The 22,946-nt window shown below is 39.2% G+C and overlaps 1 protein-coding gene across 1 annotated transcript; it reads left to right on the top strand.

Annotated features, from left to right (window-relative positions):
* The first annotated feature begins 2,082 nt into the window (after positions 1–2,082).
* Positions 2,083–22,676, top strand: LOC148870117 (ankyrin repeat-containing protein ITN1-like). Its single transcript, XM_088972553.1, has 4 exons — positions 2,083–2,329; positions 2,505–2,978; positions 10,257–10,666; positions 21,391–22,676. The coding sequence occupies exons 1-4, from the start codon at positions 2,311–2,313 to the stop codon at positions 22,216–22,218; spliced, it is 1,731 nt and encodes a 576-aa protein (XP_088828679.1). The 5' UTR covers positions 2,083–2,310; the 3' UTR covers positions 22,219–22,676.
* Positions 22,677–22,946: the final 270 nt, after the last annotated feature.

Here is a 22,946-nt window from a genome sequence, read left to right as displayed (position 1 = left end):
CTTTGCTCTGTAGGCCGCTCCAGTTCGAGGTCGTCGGCCACCTTGGTCTTTCCCTTCAAAGCGGTGACATAACACTTACGGGACTCGAGCTGATCGCCCCGCGCTACCCCCACACCGAAGTCCGTTGGGAACTTCATAGCCAAATGGTAGGTGGAGACCACCGCCCGTAGGACATGGGTGATTGGTCGACCGATTATGGCATTGTAGGGGGAGAGGGTCGCGACCACCAGGAAGTCATGTTTGAATCTAACCACGCAAGGCCATGTGCTGACTTCCACAGGTACTGTTATTTTCCCAAGGGGCAGGACTTCTTCTCCGCTGAAGCCCACCAAAGGAGTGTCCATAGACTTCAGGTCGCTTCTTTGCAGCTGAAGTTTGTCGAACACAACTTTAAAGAGGATGTTGGCTGAACTGCCTTAGTCGACAAGTACGCGTTTGACCTTGAAGTCGTTGATGCTCAACTTTATCACAAGTGCGTCATCGTGGGGGTAGTTGATCCCTCGCGCGTCATCTTCTGTGAAGAAAATTGGCTCTTATGTCCTCGGCCGCTTTGGAGGGTTCTGCTCTTCTCGGGCGGCCTCATTAACTGACGTCTAAGCTGCTGCTGAAGTACAACCCACGACGATCGAACCTCCCACTATTATGTGGATGGTTCCCTGAACCGGCCTCTCTTCTAGAGGTTGCCTTTGTGGCTGTTCGGTGGAGTTATTCATCTCTGTGCTTCGTCCGATGTTGCTAGAGGAAGCCATGAGCGTTGAGTTTTTGGAGAGTAAAAAGATGTAAAAGTTTAGAGAGAGGATTTTCGAAGCGTTTCCCACAGACGGCGCCAAAATGATGTAGCGCGATCCGGTCACTCCTAGCTGGTGCTCACGTGGCTCCTGGAAGGTACCTGAGATGAGGAAGAAGAAGAATCCCCGGGGAGTTTACCCAGTGGGGATACTCCAATGCTTAAGTTAGTACTATGTAGGAGAAGCAAGAAGGAAACGAAGGCTAAGAGTGCATATAGCGCGTCCTCACTATACTTTAGAGATTAGAGGTCTCAAGAAGCCATTTCTCTTCTGCCTTGAGGGCTTTTATAGAGACATTTACGTCAGGTTGGGCATAACCGCCACTGGGCTCCTGCCACAGCCGTTACCTGCCAGGGTTGTGCAGGTGGCTGTTGTGGCGTATGTCTCGCTTGGGTGAATGACACGTCTCCGGAATGACAGGCACGCCCTTGCCTGCTGTGAGACGTGGACGCAGACTCCCGAAAGGACTGGGACTACGCCATCAGTAAGGGATATGGCACAGTCTGACCAGTACGGTCTGTCAGTTGGAAGCTTCCTGGGGCGTGCTTGTGCGGTTCATTCGCGAGCTATTCTGTAGCGAACTTGGAACACTCCAAGGTTACCCTTAGTAGAATTGGCCCTGGGGATGGCTTGTCTACTTGGGAGCTCAGACGAGCTAATAACTTTAGCTCACGAGCTAAAATTGCCTTGGAGTATCTCTTCAAAGGTAGCTTGGGGAGCCCGGGGTTTGCGTCGCGGTGAACTCCTTTCGCGAGCTACAATGTAGTGAGCTGCTTGGTGGGCCCGCCACTTGGTTGTACCAGGCTACAACGTTGAGCTGTCGCTCGTGCTTCGTCGTGTCCATGTGTCGTCGTTTCATAGGTGGGGTCAAATCACCTTCCATCAATAATAATAATAATAATAATAATAATAATAACAATAATAATAATACTAATAATACTAATACTACTACTACTACTAATAATAATGATGTGTTAATTTTATTATCATTTAATTTAATAATATAATTATAAAATATTAATAGCAAAATTTAATTACTTAAAATTATTTGCTGAAATTACCCTTTTTAATTCAGACCGATAATTAATTATATTTATATTTTCTTAAAATTATTATTTACTCAATATTTTTAATTTCTTTTTGATTAACAACCTTATTTTTCAATAATTGATTTTTTATGTTCAATAATTATTTATTTTTGCAAAAAAATCCAACTAATTTTTCATTTTCAATACCCGTACCTAGTACGGGTCATTCACTAGTAATAATAAGGGAAAGAAACGATAAGAGAATCATAAAAATATGATGGTAAGCCAGTTTTGTTTCTTTTTTTTTTTTTTTTTTTTTTTTTTGCGTCCTTTGAGCACCAGTTCCTTCTTCTCCGGTTCTTCTCTCCCTATCCTCGTCTCCGCCTCTCTGTCCCTGTCATTGTCTCTCCTACTTCACTCTACAAAACCCTAGAATTTGCAGCTCCTGTGTGTACTGGGGATGAAATTCTAAGGTTTTGGTTAGAGGAGCATAGATGGCGTTGAGAATTCATGGTACGTATGTCTTAAGCTTATTCCGTTCTTGTACGATTACTAACCCATTTATTATTATATTATTGTCTGGAACATCGGTTTAACACCAAATGTGTCAAATTTTGTCGATATCTTTATCGTAATGTTCTGCATTTATGCATCCAATGGCCTCTGCTATCCATGGTTGGTTGTGCAGTAAAGGAGAGGGATTTGGAGAAGGGACTCAACCCTAACCCTTTTGCTGAGCCATTGCCTTCGCCGTCCCCTACGCCGCGGGCTTTGGTTCTATCCAATTCCTGTAAGAGGTTCGATCGGGCAGGGAAGAAAAGATACGTCAAGCAGGTGACGGGTCGGCACAATGACACCGACCTGCATTTGGCTGCGCAGCGCGGCGATCTGGCGGCGGTTAAGCAGATTCTCGGTGAAATCGATGAACAGATGGTCGGTACGCTTACTGATGCGGATTTTGATGCTGAGGTGGCGAAAATAAGGTCGGCGGTTGTGAACGAGGTGAACGAGTTAGAAGAAACTGCTCTATTTACCGCAGCCGAAAAGGGACACCTTGATGTAGTGACGGAGCTGTTGAAATATTCAACTAAAGAAAGCACTTCAAGGAAAAATCGATCTGGCTTCAATCCGTTGCATATAGCTGCGAGTAATGGGCATCATGGTGAGGATTTTCGATCAGCCTTCTTTCTTCTTCCTTTAATAATTGATGGAATTCCATTTTTTATATGTTTTTGGTTCTAAATCCGTTCATAAGAATCAATAGGCTAGAAACAAGAGATTTAGTTGGGAGAACAGCCAAACAGGGGGATGGCTACAAGAGAAAGGTGGCTGGTATTGTGTTCAGTTAATACTGATTGGAAGTCACCGATGGATTAATGAGTGGATTTTGCTGATTGAACTAGGTTCTTGATCTTGGAGGCATTGCTATACTGGGTACTAACGATGCTTAGTATGGAACTCTATATGGGCTTCCATTTCTCTGTTGTGGGGGATTTAATGGCTCCATTTGTGGATACATTTGTTAATGTAGTGTAGACTTTTGGGCTCAAAAGTGTATCTGAGGTCTGTTTTCTTTCCTTCTGTATGAGGGTTTGTTTTGTTGTTCATCATCATCATTATCCTCCTCCTCATCATCATCCAAGCCTTGCCCCAACTATACGAGTCTGGCTACATGAATCCTGTTTTTCCATTTCCTTCTGTTTAATGCCATATTCATTGTTAAATTATCGACACTTAAATCATTTCTTACTTTTTCAACCCATGTCATTTTTGTCTACTACTCCTTCTAGCCCCTTCTACTATTTCAACTATAAATCACTTCTTATGGTGCTGTGTCAAAGGTCTTCTATGCACGTAAGCAGACCATCTTAATCTACTTTATCTCATTTTATTAACTTTTTTTTTTTTCATTCGTCCATCTCAGCATGCACATTCACATTTCTGCCATATGCATTTTTTGTCATGTTGTTTCTTGATTCTGCTTTATATAGTAGCTGGCCTTACAACTGTTTTATAGAATTTTCCTTTCAATCTGTGTGGTATTCACCTATCAAATAAGAAATTGGATGCACCCCTCCATTTTGTCCATCCTGTTCTAATTCTATGGGTGACCTCTTCAATCTCTCCCTTGTTATGAATTATCAAACCAAGGTACTAGAAAAGGTTGCATTGAATCATGCCTTTGTCTGCAATCCCAAGTGTACCTTCATTTGCACTATTATTATTAAATTACATATCATATATCCTGCATTTATGTTTGTCCTACTTATTTTAAAACCTCTTGTTTCTAAGGTATTTGTCTTTTGGTCGTGAACTTAATTTTGCATTTAATCCTTCATAAGTTTCATCAATTAAAATAATGCCATACAAACAACATGCACCATGGGACCTACTTTGAATATGTCTAGTCAGGTCTTTTTTTTTGAGAAATGTTAACTGATTTCATTGAAGAAAAAGAGAGGGGTACACAAGAAGGTGTACAAATACAAAACAGGGGTCAGACCCCTAAAGATTACAAAGGAGGAATTTTGTCACAATACAATGTCTCTAAAATAGCACCTAGTTTTGCTAATCCATCTGCAATGGCATTTAAATCCCTTGGAATCCAGAACAGAGATGCATTCTTAGAAGCCAATAAATGCCTTGCCTCTGCTAGGAAATGACTAAGTCTCCATGGTCCAACCTCCTGCTTTCCTAACCATTTTATGGTATTTTCTGAGTCACCGTCAATGTTGAGGTTCTAAATACCCAGTCTGTTGACTAAGAGGATCCCCGTAAGAGCGGTCAACACTTCTACCTTTGTAGAGTCGGCTATACCAATTGGTCCACTGTACACCCAGCCGATGTTCCCATTTTCATCTTTTAAAGCTTCGCTATGCCAGCAACTCCAGGGCTACCTGAGGCACTTTCATCAAAGCTTAGAGTCCAAGCTCCTTCTCTTCTTAGAGATGGAACCCTGGAGATGTGTGGGGAGGATGGGGAGGAGAACAGAAAGTTAACAACATTCCTGTTAAGATTGTTAACATTAATTCCTCTGAACACATCTGAGCTAGAAGCCCACAAATTGCAGTGGTAATTTATATGAGAGATCAACTCACTCTTGGAATTAGCCTTGTTTTCAAACAGATGATTGTTCCTTTCCTCCCAAATTCCCCAAAGCACAACATGTAACACTATTTGCCAATATACCTTACCTCTCCTACTCAAACCTTTTCCTTGCCACTGAAAAATCAGGTCCTGAAGATGATTTGGAGCTACCCAACTATACCCGGCTAGCTGCAAGAAGTAATTCCAAATTTTGTTGGTTTCCTGGCAATGTATTGAAAGGTGATCAACTGGCTCCCCCTCTCGAAAGCAGAGGATGCAGATGTAAGGAGAGATATAAAGTCTGCCAAGATTCTTCCTTTGCAGTAACTCACAGGTGTTTACTCGGTGCAGACAGGCTTCCCAAACGAAGAAACACACTCTTGAGGGTACGAACTTGCACCGGGCCTTCTTGAAAGGGAAAACACAGCCTCGTTTTCTTGCAACAAGAACCTCAAAGAAAGACTTGGAAGAGGACTCACTGACGGAGTGGGGTTTCTAGACATGGGTGTCATGGGAATTTGGGGAAATGTAGGCTTATTTGAGAGAGAGGAGGAGATCAGTTAGCTCACTGATCTCCGAGTCCCTTAAGGGTCTTCTAAGACTCAAATTTATGTCGCTTTAAATGGGAGAAGTGAGGAGACACTAGGAGATGGTTGCTTCTTTGTTTAGGGTGAGATTGAAGAGTCTAGGATAAGATTCTGCCAGAGTGGAATTGCCCCACCACAGGTCTGTCCAGAACTTTACTCTAGTGCCGTTACCCACTCTAAACTTATGGAAGAAAAAAAAGCTATTGTAAGTGGAAGTTATACCTTTCCAAGGATTTGAGGAAGCTAATCGGTTTGAATGGAGATTACAGTCCCAACTGTTTGCGTTTAACCCATACTAGTGATGGCGGCTGCCCAAAGAGAATTTGTTTCAATAGGGAATTTCCACAACCATTTTTCGAGGAGAGAATTGTTCTTCTCTTTTAGGTGTCCAATCCCCAACCCTCCAGCTTCTTTGGGCTTGTAGACCTGAATCCAATTTATTAGATGGCTATTTTTCTCACCTACACCTTCCCATAGGAAGTTTCTTTGAAGTTTACAATCTGTAATATGGTTTTGGTAGGGATTTGGAACATTAAGAGGAAGTAAGGGTAAGTCTACGCCCTTTGGAGAGATAATAACGCTTCCAAGAAGCTAACTTCTTTTCACATTTTTTCACTACTGGCTCCTAGAAGCTTGGGCTTTTTGGGTTCCCACCAAGAGGCAGCCCCAAATAAGAAAGGGGGAATTTTTCCACTTAGCAATTCAGAATTACCTTGAAGCTTTTCAAAAGGGTTTCTTCAACTAAGTTTATAGTGACTAGACTACTTTTTGAGTAATTTACCCTTAAACCAATGACTAATGCGAAGCAATGTAGTACCCTTTTCACATTAGTGATATTCTCCAAGTTAGCCTCTAGAAACAGGATAACATCGTCTGCAAATTGGAGATGGGGGACATAAAGAGTATCTCTTCCTACCTCAAAACCTTTGATTAAATTTAGGCTTTTGGCTTTTTCCACAAGCTAGCTAAAAACATCCATTACCAAAGTGAAAAGGAAAAGGGAGAGAGGACAGCCTTGTCGGAGTCCTCTACTTGCTTTAAAGTAACCTTTGGGCTCTCCGTTCAACATGACCGAGAACCAAGTCGAGCTAATGCAGCCTTTCATCCACTGCAACCATTTCGTGCCAAAGCCCCTCAATTTCAGAACTTGGAGAAGGCAGTCCCAATCTACTTTATTGTAAGCTTTCTCAAGGTCTAGTTTAACAAGGAGGCCCGACCTACCACTCTTCTTTCTTCAACAATTTCATTTGCTATTAGAATGCTGTCCACAATTTGTCTACCTTTCACAAAGGCAAACTGGTTTGGAGAAACCAGCTCTCTTAGGACTTCTTTAAGTCTTTTTGCCAACACTTTTGCCAAAATTTTGTACACACTCCCTTCTAAACTTATTGGTCTGAAGTCTTTCACTTCCAAGACACCATCTTTCTTTGGGATGAGGCAAATAAAGGTAGAATTGTTTCCTTTGTTTACAACAGCCGAGGAGTGGAAATCCTTGAAAACCTCCGAAAGATCATCCGTTACTAAATCCCAACAGATTTGGAAGAAGAAAATGGGGAAACCATTGGGCCCAGGGGCTCTATCTCTGTCCATATCAAAGACTACTTCCCTTATCTTGCTCCTCGAATTCTCTTTCAAGCCAAGACCTCTTATCTTCTGCTAGAGTCAGCCCATCCCAACTTCTTAAAGTAAACTTTCTAATACTTTCCTTAGAGTAGAACTCTTTGAAGTGATTAAGAAAAGCTTCTGTAATTTCATCTGCATCCTCCACCTCCCTTTGATCCACCTTGATTTTTGAGATGAAAATTTTCCTATGCCTGCCCGACGCGTAACTGTGGAAAAATTTTGAGTTATGTACAAATAAACAAGGACTAAGTGCTGGTGAAGACCCATTGAAACTGTAAAATCTGATATCTCTCCCATAGGTGTTCTAATATAGGTTGTTACACCTTCATACATATCCTTAATTAAGTCTATATACCTATTTCTATTTGGAACCTCTTTTTTCCAAGATCCACTATATTATCTCTCAAGGGACTCTATCATATGCTTTCTCTAGATCAATGAACATCATATGAAGATTTCTCCACTTCTCTCATAACTTTTCTATCAATTGTCTCAAAACAAAGATACATGGTTGATCTCTCTAGCATAAATCCAAATTGGTTTTCTAGTATACTTATTTCATGCCATAACCTTTGCTCAATTAGTGTCTTCCAAAGGTTCATGTCATTTGTTTTGATGTTATACTTTGTATTAATTTAACCAAATCTTCTTTGTATGTTACTGATCAATATATGCATGTAAGTAATAGGCATTCTTTTCCCTTAGCTGCCAGCTTATGAGGCATTGGGAGTGTCATATTCAAGAACTCATTCATGAACTGTAATTTTTAATGCATGCTCTTACTTTTATACAGTCTCAATATACTGTTCTTTGGTGTACATGGTACTGACTTTTTGTATTCACTTATTGGCATACTGCATAGCAGCAAGATGACATGTTTTTTTTTGACAATTAACAGGAATTTTTTTTATTAGAAATGGTAACTTTCATTAAAATTAGCAGTTAAACACATACACTATCAATCAAAATTTTAAAATGTGGAGGTGTGATGCAAGGCGTTCCACTACCTAGAGGTGTGAGCCGTAGTTCAAAACGCAAGAGGCGTAAGCCTCTTGAACACAAGGAGGAGAAAGGGGAGGAGGATGAAGAGGAAGGGGGGATCTCATTTTTTCTTTATTTTTAATAAAAATCTTTTATATTAAGAAGAACAAAGATGCATAACATAAATTGAAGGGGGGGGGGTCTTGTCACTTTCTTTCCCCTTATCTTTTCTTCCCTTCCCTTCCCTTTCCTTTCCTTTTCTTTTCTTTCCTTTTCTCTTTTTTTCTTCTCTTTCTTTTTCTTTCCCTTCCCTTTCTTTTCCTTTCCTTTCCTTTTTTTTTTTCTTTTTTCTTTTTTTTTTGTCTTTTTATATAAGATGTGCATGAGGTGTATGCCTCATGAAAAAAGCGCATGAGGCATACACCTCTTGCACCTGAGGCGTATGCCTCAGAGGTGTCAGCGCCTCTGGCATACGCCTCAGGGCGTTTCGGGAGCACCTCGCCTGGAGGCACCTCCCATGCCTTTTAAAACACTGCTATCAACCACTCAGAGCATGAGTGTTGACCCCAAACATTGGCTGACCTCCTTACCCACTTGAAGATTACTCCAGCTTCCCTTGCCAAGCAAAGTATTTCCCTCATTTGTTGTCTAAAAGTCTATACACCCAAGCTTTTTGTCTACAGCCATCCTATTAACAGTTTAGAATCTCCCTCTGCCTCAATGTTTTGAAATCCCCATTGCTTGCCAGCCTCAAACCTTGTAGTAGGGCCATAATTTCAGCCCTCCAAGAATCTCCTGCATCTATGTGGCAAGAGTAAAGTGCTATCAGCCTGCCCTCCCCATCTCTGACAACTCCCCCAATTCCAGAGGGCCCCGGTTACCCAATGAGTTTCCATCAAAGTTCAATTTTACCCTTTGTTGTGCTGCAGGTGTCTAATGAGGCTGAACCACAACCTGTGCAGTTGAAGAATTTCCCACTACCGACCATCCCCTAAGCATATCCTCAGCTGAAAAGTCTTTGAACAAGTCAGTTGCTTTCAGCCAGTGTATGACCTTAATGACTATGCAGTCAATGACTTGCCCTCTAGTTCTTTCTACCCCTTGGAAAATTCTGTTATTTCTCTCTTTCCATATTGATGAAAGGATAGCTGCTCTTGTTGCCCTCCACATTACTCTGCCCCTTTTCTTAGGTAGTGTGAAGAAACTTGGGTCAAAAAGGCTTGCCACATCTGGAGGAAGGGTCCACCTGCAACCAAAGAGTGAAGAAAACCAATTCCACACAAAAGAAGCAAGAAGACAAGATATTAATAGATGTGTAATTGTCTCACCACAGGCCAAGCAAAGAAAACAAACATGAGGGGAGAGGCAGGAATTTGGCCTTCTTCTTTGTTGCTTATCCAAAGTGTATTGACAGGAATTTCATTATGAAGTATGATTTAATGTACACTTTACAATCTGTATTTAGAGAGGCTGTCACCTCTCACAATCATTTATATTACAAACTGACAAGAATCCTTGATTCCTCAATGCCCCTTGCTTAGCAAGGGTATCAGCCATAAAGTTAGCTGATCGATGAACCCACTGTAGTCTGTACTTTTAATTCCATGTTGCTTGCCATCCATCTGATCTGTTTGATTTCATTTCTGTAGGTCCAAAGAGATTGTTCATAATTCTTCAACCATCCTATCACCGCTTTTGAACCCTCCTCCACTATTAGCCTTTGAAACCTCTTTTTCTTGTTCCACTACAGTCACCACTTCTTCCCTCAACGAGTCCCCAACTCCAATTGGCCCTGAATACATGGCAACAAAATGGCCATTTTCATCTCTAATCAAGAGGATATTATTTCCGAACTAACTCATAAAAAAGGATGCTATTCCTAGCTTTTACAGAAAGTCTAAAAGCATCTTTGTAAGGAATGATGTCAATCCTCTATTTTTTCATTGTGTTCTCGTTTTTTTTATCAATTTAGATTTCAGTCTTCGTGCTACAATTCTCATGTTTGTGTGAAACCTAGAAGGTTGATTGCAGGAAAGTAGAGATAATTTATTGAACATGTATATTTTAATTTTCTGTTTTCAAAGCTCCTCTTTCTGTTTGTAAATTTGGCATATTTGTACAATACCAGGTCAAGCACAGCTCTAGTGACTTTTTCTAAACAGCCATTGTTCAGGTGCTACTAGACCATGACCCAGAACTAATCAAAACAGTTGGTACATCAAACTCAACACCTCTTGCAACTGCAGCTTCAAGAGGGCATACGGCAGTAGTTAATGTATTGCTATCAAAAGATTCTAGCTTACTAGAGATTTCCCGGTCCAATGGGAAAAATGCATTGCATTTGTCTGCCCGACAAGGTTATGTTGACATTGTAAAAGCATTACTTGAAAAAGACCCACAATTGGCTCGTAGAACTGACAAGAAAGGGCAAACTGCATTGCATATGGCTGTTAAAGGGACTAGCAGTGAAGTGGTAAGGTTGCTCCTTGAAGCAGATGCAGCCATAGTGATGTTTCCAGACAGACATGGCAACACAGCATTACATGTGGCAACCAGGAAAAAGCGACCAGAGGTATTATCTGGGCTTTCTGCATTTTCACTAATATATCCACATACTTTTTCTAAATATCCATTGGCCTAATTCTGTAACAATATTTACCATTAATCCACTTTCAGAAATTTATACATTTGGATTCTATGGACAAGTGATATTTCAATTTCTTCCAAAGATTTTGTTTAACTTGAGCATGCTTGAAGTTGTGTTGATTCATTTTGTCTTATCCCATTCCTGATTCTAAGATTGATCCTTAGACTCCCACCCCCAAAAATAAATAAACAAAAAGTGAGCTCATCATCCCAAAGGACAAATTAAAACCCAAATTGGCTAAAAGAGAGTGCAGTTCCCAATGTGTGAATTCTGTTATAGCTTTCCTGCCCAGATCAGATCTGAGATCATTAATTCACATAAGCACCAATTTGAAGGAGAAATGGGACAGTCCTGATCTTAGAAGCATTCATGGTGAATATTTGGGGATTTTGCTGATTCATATCTTCCCTATTTACCTCAACCAACCAGACTCCGTCCACCATGGGGGTTTTTCCATATTGGTTGCAGAGAGCTTTATAGGAAAGCAATTCAAGGGACAATTCCTAAAGAATTGGGTAAATTGAAGAAGCTAATTAATAGTTTTTGGCTGTCAATTCATTCAGAGCGAGCCTTTGATTCTTTCCTTGCATCTTAAGGTTCACTTCCTTTTCTGCTTCCCATGATACATGCACCTCGTAATTCTTTTCTTTTCTTGTTTTCTTAGTATTGTGCTTATATCATTAGATCTTTAAATTAAATCCAAGAATACTTATTTCCCGTTATTTTCCCAGAAATTCATGTTTATAGATAGTTTATGTTGAAATTCAATGTTGACAAAGTGAAGAGATTGAAGCTTCCCATTGACTTTCATGTTTCCACTTTGCATGCTTTTAATTTCATTATGCACTCTGCAGATCATTTAAACAACTGTCTATAGAATTGTTCATAATCTCATTCTTGAACAGAGAGAAAGAAGGAAAACCACTAAAAGCAATTCAGGACAAACGAAATTCATTTAGAGTACGTCTCTGAAATTCATTATTCATAATATCATTTTCTTTTAACCTGCAGCAATTCTGAACAATTTTCCAAGAAATAGTATGTGGCCTTAGGCCATTTATATTATGTTTTTGGAGCTTCCCAAATCACCAAAAGCATTTTTTCTTTGCTCCACTTAATAGAACATGGCATTTCTTTTTCTGACTATCATTTCTAGTTTTTCTTTTACTTCAACTGCAGCCATTAGGAGATTCTCTAGAGTTTTCAGATCCGCTTTTGTAGCTGATGTCCTTGTTAAGTGCTTCACTGGAGGCGGCACTCTCCTTAGCCTTCTTTTGGTTCTCTTTATCAAGGTCAGAAGAAAAATCTTGAGTCTATCACCTCACTCTCTGCCTTTAATGTAATCAACAAAATTCTTTCTTTATCCTTCATAATTGGTTGCTTTTTCTGCCTTAAAGAATGTCTATCTATTCTGGCTCAATGGTAGAAATTTGTCTTGCGATGGTCTTGAGAGTGTTCTCTCTTTTTCTTTCTCTCTATGTTCTTTCAACAGGTGTCTCTGTTCTCCTCGTTTCAATGGCATGAATGCATATAATACATAATATGCCAGAGTATCCGTATCTGGAAATCTATTTTTCTGCTCTTCTGCATCTATGCATGTTAACCAAACTTCCCTGAGAACATAAACCTAAATTTAATAATATGAAAACAAAATGGGATTAAATTTTGAAGCACCATTTCAAGGAGCTGATAATCTCTTTTGGGTATTTATTATTCAGTTTTTCTGAATTGGTATCTTATGTGAGTTCTTTTGTTTTGAATTTAGGACTGAGTTTGGGAAGAATGCAAATACAAATATGTACAGTGCAAATGCAAGGTTTTGAAATACCACACACAAGGTTTTGCATTGTACATATTTGTATTTGGACTCTTCCCAAACTGAGCCTAGTCAAAACTCTGCTTCTTAGAGATGTATCATGTTCTTCAGTAGTTGCTTCTGCCCTCAGAAGAATGACTCACTTTCGCTGTTGGTGCTTTGTGGAGAAGAGGGCAAGAGAAGAAGAGGATGGTTTTGCATGTAAGGGCATACTAGTCCTTTTCACCCTTCTGTTACCTAACGGTGAAGATATCTGACAAGGGATGTCTTAGTCATTTCAGAAAAGAGAGGGGAGGTTTCTAGTATATGTCAGAAACCTCAGGGGAGGTTAAGTATTTTTCCCATAAAAACAGTAATGAAGAAAAAAATTCCAATTTAGGAGTTGAAATTGAGAAGGATCAGGGAAGTGGTTGTAGTTCTAAATTTCATTCTTCTATAAATGTACTATTCCTAGTAAACAATGAAATTAACATTTGTAGTAATTTTGGACTTATTATTTATAGTAAATCCCATTATTAGTATTTATAGTAAATTTGTGATTTAATGTTTTTAGTAATTTATGGTTTCTTTAGATGAGTAGCATTTCTTATTTTAAAAAGTTTGTGTGCGGTTTGATATTAAAATTTTCTTGGGATTGACCTTTTTTCCTTGGCTATTAAGTATTTGTGTTTGTTAAGGAAAGCCTTGGCCTGGTCTGCCTTAGAGTTTTATAAATCTATTTAAGGCTTCACTTATGAGATGGAATGAATATAAATTTGATTTAAAGTTCTGTCAGCTTCACTTATGGGATGGAATGAATATAAATTTGATTTAAAGTTCTGTCCTATATTGCCTTTTGAGGTACTTTATCCCCTCTCTCTTTTATCCGTTTTCAACTTGTGTGCTGTGACAGAAAACACTTCTTGCTTCTCCCTGCTGTATATCATAGCCTAAACAACTATTTTAGTTGCAGTTGGTGCTGCTAAAGGTTGCACATGCAGTTGGCTGTCTCCCCTACTTAATACCTTCAAAACTTCACCTTTTCTCCATCCTAAACCCCCCAATATTTTCCCTAAACATACCCAGTTATCATCATCTAAGCCTTATCCCAACTATATGGGGACTACTTGAATCCTGTTTTGTCATTCCTTTGTGCTTAGTGACACATCCATTGTTAAATTATTAGCACTTAAATCATTTCTTACTACTTCAACCCATGTCTTTTTGGTCTGCCCCTAGTCCTTCTAGCCCGTTCAACTTGCAATAGATCATTTATATATTGCCCTAAACATACTACCCAGCCTAAACTATTTCTTGAGCATTTACTAGCTCATCTCATCTGTAATCCATCCATACAATGTATTGCTTATTTTCTATTCAGCCCTAATGCAAGAACTTAGATGTCAAAACTAGGATTTTCTGAATTGTTATGTATTTATTGGATAGTAAGGTTATTGTCTTACTTCTTGAGGAGTTATACTAGCATGTCAGAGTTGTATTTACTAGGTTAGAGTCATAGTTACAAAGTAGGACTATAAGAGACCAATGAGATGCACAGGCTGGTGTTAAAAAGATGCGTATATTACATTTAATTTTTTTATCAATAACACATTTCATTAATCAACCGGAAATAATAATTACAAAGAAGGAGATAAACTTTCTTATCTCCCCCAACTGAGGCTTGAGCCCCCATAATAGGAATTAGAGTTACAACTGAGCCCAGAACATAGATCCCCTCTCCACCCCTTGCTTAGCTAACCCATTAGCAAACGAGTTAGCAGATCTCTTCACCCAGCTGATCTTGACTTCCATGTCTTTAACCAGTCACCTAAACTTTCTCTTTTCATTGCTGTAATTCCATAACCCAGTATTGTCTTTATTCAGCCACCCTACAACCACCTCTGAATCCTCTTCAATTACAAGTCTTCTTATATTCATTTCCTTTGCTCTGAGAGAATCACCCACCCCAATTGGACCTGAGAACAAGGCTGAAACATTGCCATTCTCATCTCTAAACACACCCCAACCCCTGAATGCCCAGGGTTCCCTCTACTACTACCATAAAAGTTCAGTTTCATAAAGCTAGAGGGGGGAGGGGTCCAAGACAAACTCAATCTCATTTTGACCTGGGTGCATTTAGCAATCTCTCCCCATTTCTTTAACAGATCATCCACTGTATAATCTGTAAACAGCTCTGATGATTCCGGCCATTGTACCGCCCCTTATATGAATCATATCTCTAAGGTTTTCAGCACTTCTCTCTATTTCGGAGAAGATCCTAGAGTTTCTTTATTCCCTTAAAGACCAACATACTGCAGTCCTTAGGCATCCCCACATAGTCCTACCCCTTTTCAGATGCCACCTGAAAAAGGAAGTAAAGCTATCCAAGTTCAATGGAGGGGTCCAACTACACCCAAAGAGGGAAGAAGCCCATTCCCAAATAGTCTTTGCAAACTGGCATGACACCAATAGGTAAAACCAGTCTCCCCACCGCAGCCCTTGGGTCTCTTCTTTTGAATCAGATCACTAATTTGGTTCTTTCTAGAAATGCTTCCCAACAAAAACTACCAACCCTAGGAGGAAATGGTTTGCACCAAATCTCTTTAATAGGGAAAGGAAGGCCTAGGGAGCTGGTTGGTTGAATTAAGACCTTGGAGAAAGAGACACAAGAAAGAGCTCGTAGGGGTGGGGGTCCAAATTCTAGTGTCTTCCTTTGTGGGGTCCAAGAAGATATTTTCAAGACAAGATGGTGTTTAGGTCTGTATCTCTAACAGCCCTCCTCAAGCCCAAATTCCACCCAAACCTAGCTCATTTTACAAGCCGGAGAGGGCGTATAAGGCCCAAATTCCCAAAATTTTATAAGGTTGCCTGAGTTTAAGTCATACTTGATAAGAGGGGAGAAAACTGGTAACAAGTCATGGATGGCTTTCCAAGGTGATGCAATTGTAGTCCTTGCTCGAATTCCAGGATCCCATCCGTTGTCCTCCAGCCCATGAATGCTAGCCACTATTTTAGCTCATAGTTTCTCCTTCTCTAAAGATAACCTCCATAACCATTTCCCCAGAAGAGCCACATTCCTTTTCCTAATATTCCCAAGCCCCAACCCACCCAAGTTTTTACTCCTAGTCACCACCTCCCAACTCACCCTATGGTCCTTCTTCTTCTCTCCTGGCTCCCATAGAAAGTCTCTCATCATCTTTTCCAATCTATTAGACACCTTTGCTGGGATTTTGAACACTAACAGGAAGTAAGTGGGTAAATTGGCTAAGGTAGCCCTAATTAGTGTAATCCTCCCACCAAGAGAAATGTAGTTATTTTTCCAAGAGGCAAGTCTCTTCTCAAATCTTTCCACCATTGGATTCCAAAAATTCTCTTTCTTGGGGTTGTCTCCCAAAGGCAATCCTAGATAATTCAAGGGCTAGCTTGAAGCTTCACATACCAATAACTTTGCACACTCCCTAACCTCCCCCTCCTCCATATTCACTCCCACTACACAACTTTTCTCAAAATTCACCTTAAGGTTGGACATTTGTTCAAAGAGTTGTATCACCAATTTCAAGTTTCTGATCCACCTCAGATTTCCACCTTCACTGAACAAAATTGTGTCATTTGCAAACTGTAAGTGGATTAGGGGGTTTCCTCCCTTCTTAGTTTCCACCCTCGTAGAAGATCCCTTGAATCTGCTCTATTAATCAATCTCCCCAAAACATCTGCAATCAATGTAAAGGGATAGAGTGGGTCCCCTTGTCTTATTCCCCTCATGGTTGGGAAGAAATCTACCACTATCCCATTTACCAACACAGAGTAATGGCAATTTCAAACAAACCCCATAATCCATTTACACCATCTTTCTCAGAACCCAAATTTAACCATAACTTTCTTCAGGAAAGACCAATCAACCAAGTCATAAGCCTTTTCCAAGTCCAGTTTGCAAACCACTCTCTTCTTTCTAACCTTTTTGAAAATTTCCATACTTTCATTGGCATTTAAGATTTGATCAATTATTTGTTTTCCACGCACAAAAGCTCCTTGATTTGGTGCAATGATAGATGGCAAGACTTGCTTTAGCCTCAACGACAACACCTTTGCGATTATCTTATACAAACTATTTACCAAATTGATTGGTTTGAAGCCCTTTGGTTTGGAGGCATCTTTCTTCTTTGGGATTAATGCAAGGAAGGTGGAATTCAATTCAGGATTAATTACTCCTCTCCTATGAAATTCCTTAAACGCTAGCATTAGATCTCTTTCTAAGATATCCCAACAATATTGGTAAAAGGCCATCGTAAAACCATTTGGGCCTGGAGCTTTTGTTTTGTCCATAGAAAACACAGCCTCCCTAATCTCCTCCAATTCAGACCAGGCCTTTCCATCAAGATTTAAAATGCCAATGTCGGTGGAAATGTTGATCATCCAAATATAAGAAACGTGTTGGAAATGTTGGAAATATCGTATGGAAATACTGTAAAAATTATAGACATGGTGGAAACATTTTAAAATATGTAAAATATAGAAAGATGTTTTATGAAATGATAAAAGAAGCATAGGCACACCTTTTTAAATTATTATCTTGTTGCAAATCATTAAACAAGGTTAAGAAACTAAGGTTATAAATAAAAGAATACATTCTGAAGTTGCCCTGTAAACTTTAAGATTCAGAGCTTCATGATAAAAGGAGTTAAAGCAAAATTTTAACTCAGAAAATGTAAATGATTGTAATAGATCAACCAAATAATCTATTACACAAACAAAAAACTAATATTTAACTTCATGTGTGAAATGAATATTGAGCTATCTCAAAGTGGTAATCATGTAAGTTAGGCGGACAATAAAATTGTTACTTAACATATTTACAATATTGTACCAACTTATGTTATAACACTATCTCTTGGACTCCATATAGTACTGGTAGTGTTTACTGGGACATATGTTGATTCTAGTAAAATTTCATGTCGCTACCCATGGAAGTGGAAATGGAAAATATGTTGTGGAAACTATTTGTTGTATTCCACATAGTGTTGGTAGTGTTCATTGGGGAAATGTCGATTCTGGTAAAATTTTGTGTCGCTACCCATGGAAATGGAAATATTAGGGAAATTAGGGACATTTTAAACCATGTGCCTGTTTGCTGCCCCTAATTCTGGCCATTCCAATCCTTCTAACGCCCCCCCCCCCTTAAAGGCCTTCTAAAGATGGAATTAGTGTGTTCTACAAAGGCTCCTGCTATCTCATCTTGTTGTGTTAGAATAGATCCTTCAACTTCCAATATGGAGATAAAGTTTCTCCTTCCATTTGCCACAAAATGAAAAAATCTAGTGTTTCTATCTCTCTTTTAACCACTTGCATCAGGATTTTTGTCTCCAACTTATTTCCTCCTTGTGCAGCCAATCCTCCAATTGTCTTCTCAAACCCCCTCTCTGTTCCTTGTCTCCCTCTTTAAATTCTCCCCTTTCTTCTTTCAAATCCAAAATCTCAATTTAGTCTATCAAAATTCTTTTTCTTTCTTCTAATCTACCAAACTCCAATTGCTTCCACTCCTTAATCTTTGCTTTCAGAAATTGGAGTTTCTTGTGAAACCTCATACCTTCCCATTCCACTAAGGGATTACACTCTTCCCACCACTCTCTTTCTTAGTAAACCCAGGATGAAGTAGCCACATATTGTCAAACCTAAAAGGGGCAGGTCCTCCACTCCTCCTTTCCTCCTTGCAAATCACTATAGGCCAATGTTCTGAAGTCAATCTAGGAAGTGCTCTAGATGTTAAGCTCCCCCAATGTTCTTCCCAATCTGTTTAAGATAGAAACCTATCCAACTTAGAATAGATGGGAATCGATTGGAAATTGGACCAAGTGAAGGTCTTGTGAGCTAATAGCTTAAAAGCATCCACAAATAGAAACCTATCCTCATGCTAGTTGTTACACTATGATTAGGATTATTAGTTTTTTTTGTAAACCTGACCACATTGAAGTCCCCACCCACACACCAAGGTCCTTCCCATAGGCCCCTGACATCACCCAGTTCCTCCCACAACTTCTCTCTCTCTCTCTCTAATCATTTGGTCCATATTACATTCGTTAGCACCCACACATAACCATCCTCTAATTGCTTAAATTTCATGGATACTGAGTATTTCCCAATCAATTCCTCCAATCCTTTGAGCACATCCCTCTTCCACGTTTTTTTTTTTTTTTTTTTTTTTTATAGATTCCCTCTTCCACACTGTTACTATCCCTCATGAGGCTCCATGATGGAGCAGCCGCCCAATTGATCCCCCTGGCTCTCCAAACACTCTTAGCCCATCTGCTGTCAAACTCAATTCTTTTGGACTCCTGGATTAGCACTATGTCTGGGTCAAACCTCTTGATCACTTCTTTAATTGTTGCTCTTTTCCTTGCGCTTCCTAAACCCCTCATATTCCATTTAAGAATCTTCATATTCACTTCTTACTTATCTCCCTCCTACACCTAACCTCTACTTCCCCCCTTTCCTTCTTTCTCCTTTTACACCAAACTTTTTGTCATCTTCCACATCTCTTTTCAACCTCTCGACTTCACTCAATTTCCTCTTCTTTATTTTGCACTCCTCCTTCCGTAGGGCAACTTTCAAATTATTCAGAATTTTCATTTTACACCTTAATTTTCCCACAAATTCTGCTATAGAGTCCTCTCTATTAGAGAATCCTCCACTTTCCTCTTCAATTCTTCCAGTCCACTCACCCTCTCATCCCTTACTCTCCCCTCGTCAGAATCTTTCCCTCTTTCCCATTTATATCCTTCATAACACATTTTGTTCAACTTCACTAGTTATTTTTTCAATGATTTTCCACACCTTCCTACTCCTATTCCTTTCTTCCACCAAATCCCCACTATATTACACTCAATTTCTTAACCGAATTGGTTGTGGGTGAGGTTAAATAGCCCTATATTTAATTTTTATTTAAAAATAAAAAAACACAAAATTCTAAAAGGGTTGGGAAGCAATATGAGGAGTCTGACGTGGATAACTGCATTTTAGTATAGTATAGATTTGTCTGCACTCAAACTCCTAGTATTTTGGTAATTAGGATATGCCTTGTTTCTAATTAGTGTATTAGTAGTGTTTATTAGTTGTTTTAGAGTAGGAAACAAGGGAAAATGGTGACTTCCCCCTCTTTGCTTATAAATAGAGTAGGAAACTGTAGTCCCACTTGGACCCCCCCTCCCACCGGATTCATAAAACTGAATTTTGATGGATGTAGCTTAAGGAATCCGGGGCCTTCTGGGATAGGGGGTGTTTTCAGGAATGAGGAGGGGTATATTACTGCCATGTTCTCTGGGCCATTTGGAGAGGGTGACTCTCTTAGGGCCGAAATTCTAGCAGTTCTCGAAGGAATCCAAAGAGCAAGAGAGTTAAGCATCAGATGCTTAGTGATTGAGGGGGACTCAAAGGTGGTGATTAGGTGGCTGAAAGGAGATATCAGTGGCTTGTGGAGCTACAGCAATGAGAAGAAAAAATTTAATTGGCTGTGTAAGGACTTAGAGGTGCAATACAGCTGGGTGAAGAGAAGTGCTAACTCAATGGCTGATGGGTTAGCTAAGCAAGGGGTGGCTAAGGATTCATTGTTTTGGGCACATTTTCAGTATTTTGTTGTCATTTTGATGTTGGGGAGTTAAGATAGTTTACCTCCCCATTTTCTGTAATTAATTTTCACAAGTATTACTCATTAATAAAGATTTCTGTTATCGATAATATATATATATATATATATATATATATATATAATCCCCCCTCATCTTGATACCAGATGATAAAGTTTAAGTTTTCTACTTCTAATGTTGGAGTAATTTTAATTTTCTTTATAGTGTTGATTCCCAGTGGTTCCTATCAGTGATAATTCCTAGAGGAGCCTATGTGCTAATTCCTGGGTTATTTTATTTTCTCTCTTTTCTTACAAGTCCCCCTTGCATCATATTGACATCAGAGAAGCTGATCCTGCATCAAGCCGATTTGTATGACTTTCTCCTATCTACTTCAATTTCATTAATAGAAAATCAATGATAGAAAAGAAGGTGAAGAGATTCACCATGAAAAGAAGAGGAAATACAATTACCAAAAATACAATAAGAACACTAATGAGTTCAGATATAAGATTGAGCAATAATAAAAAACTAACAGCAAAATATTTCAAATTCAGAATAAACTTAAAACCGATACACCATCATAGAATACATACCAGCAATAACTCTTCTACTACTATGACGTAACCTTTCATCTGTACCAGAGGTGAAAGTAATGTACTTAACCTAGACTTCAAATTTTTTCACCTTTATTTTTTGGGTTATTTCATATATACAGGACCTTCCACCATTGGGATTTAGGAGATTCTGCAACTGTTGTTTGTATGATAACTAGTATGCCATTGGTTATTCAGTTTTAATACCTCTGCATTTTTCTTCCTTTATATCTGTTCTTGTCTTCATTATATCATTCACAATAATTTTTACATATTTTTTTGATAGGTATTTACTATAATTTATATATTACTGATTAGAAAAGAAGAGATAGGAAGATGCAAAAATGGTAGTTAGGGGATTTCTCTATGTTTTCACACTTTTAGCTGCTGTCAGTTGGCTATGTTTCATTCTACTTATACCATTCTGTTGTTCTTATGTCATCATCATTGTTGTATTGAGTATTTGGCAACCCAACTATGATCTTACAATGTTTGACTTGGATGGTGTATTTCTCTGTACTGAAAGAAATGATAACTCCCTCTTGGAAAGCAAATCATGGACCTAACTTCTTTATTTTTTGACAAAGAAAGGTTCTTAAAAGGTACAAATTTAATGAGGCTTTTACCTATTTTCTTTTGCAGATAGTAGGTGAGCTATTGCTTCTTCATGACACTAATGTCAATGCACTGACCCGAGACCACAAAACAGCCTTTGACATAGTAGAAGGACTTCCTCTTTCTGAAGAGTCCTCAGAGATAAAGGAATTATTGGCCCGCTTTGGAGCAGTCAGGGCTGATGAACTTAACCTACCAAGGGATGAATTGAGGAAGACTGTGACGGAGATCAAGAAAGAAGTCCATTCCCAGCTTGAACAAGCGAGGAAAACCAACAAGAACGTCCACGGGATTGCTAAGGAGCTTCGGAGACTGCATAGGCAAGCGATTAACAATGCTACCAACTCTGTAACAGTAGTTGCTGTTCTCTTTGCTACAGTGGCTTTTGCAGCTATCTTCACTGTACCTGGTGGAAGCTATGATAGTGGGATGGCAGTGGTTGTGAGCCATACATCTTTCAAGATCTTCTTATTATTTAATGCTGTTGCACTTTTCACATCCCTGGCGGTGGTGGTTGTACAGATCACGGTAGTTAGAGGGGAGGCAAAAGCAGAGAGGCGGGTTGTGGAGGTGATCAACAAGCTGATGTGGTTGGCATCTGTGTGCACCTCTATTTCATTTATTGCTTCATCTTATATAGTAGTAGGCAGGCATAACCGGTGGGCATCCATTCTGGTTACAGCTATAGGAGGAGTCATAATGGTAGGAGTTCTTGGCACCATGACTTACTATGTAGTTAAGTCCAAACGGACTCGAAAAATCAGGAAGGAGAAGTCTTGCAGAAAGAGTGGGTCCTTCTCGTGGCATCATTCGGAGTTTTCTGATTCGGAAGTGAACCCTATTTATGCTATCTAGTGTGAGGAAGGAATGCCCAACGGCGCTGTATTTGCCCTTTTCGTACTTAACATCAACAACAACAAGAAAAAGTTTCTGTTGCACAGTTCACTGTATATATTAACTTTTATCTCTGGGGAATCAGGATGAAGTCATAAAGATATGAGCCTTGCCATGTAACTTTGTGGTAGAGGACATAGGAGGTAATTCTGCAATTCTGCATGAAGCCTTCAAGGGATTCCTGGAGTGGTAAACGTTTTCAGTTACCGAAGCAAATCATTCAATTGTTGTTTGACAGTTTTTTCTTGTCGTCTTTATTCTTTTTTTTTTTCTTTTCTTTTCTTCTCTTTTTCACCTCCGGGATGTGGTTGGTTAAATCCATTTCCCCTGTATATAAATTATAAAGCAATCGGAACCTTAGGGTTCCTTATTTCATTTTTTTTTTATAAAATTAGCATGAAGGTATAATTTTAATTCTCTATGTCCACGAAGGATAAACCAAGAAACTGTTTACATTAATTTTCCTTGTTTCTAAGGCTCGGTTTGGAAAGAGTACAAGTGTAAATATGTAGACGTAAATACATACATACAAAATATAAGGCTTTGCACTCTACATATTTGCGTTTGTACTCCTTCCAAACTGAGCCTTTACACTACAAATTTGCATTTGTACTCCTTCCAAACTGAGCCTAAGGCTCCATTTGGAAGGAGTACAAATACAAATATGTAGAGCACAAAATCTTTTATTT

This window comes from Nelumbo lutea, chromosome 2 (genome assembly GCF_056320005.1).
Source record: "Nelumbo lutea isolate HS-2025 chromosome 2, American lotus-T2T, whole genome shotgun sequence".
Taxonomy (NCBI): Eukaryota; Viridiplantae; Streptophyta; class Magnoliopsida; order Proteales; family Nelumbonaceae; genus Nelumbo; species Nelumbo lutea.
This window is presented reverse-complemented; position numbering and strand designations above follow the sequence as displayed.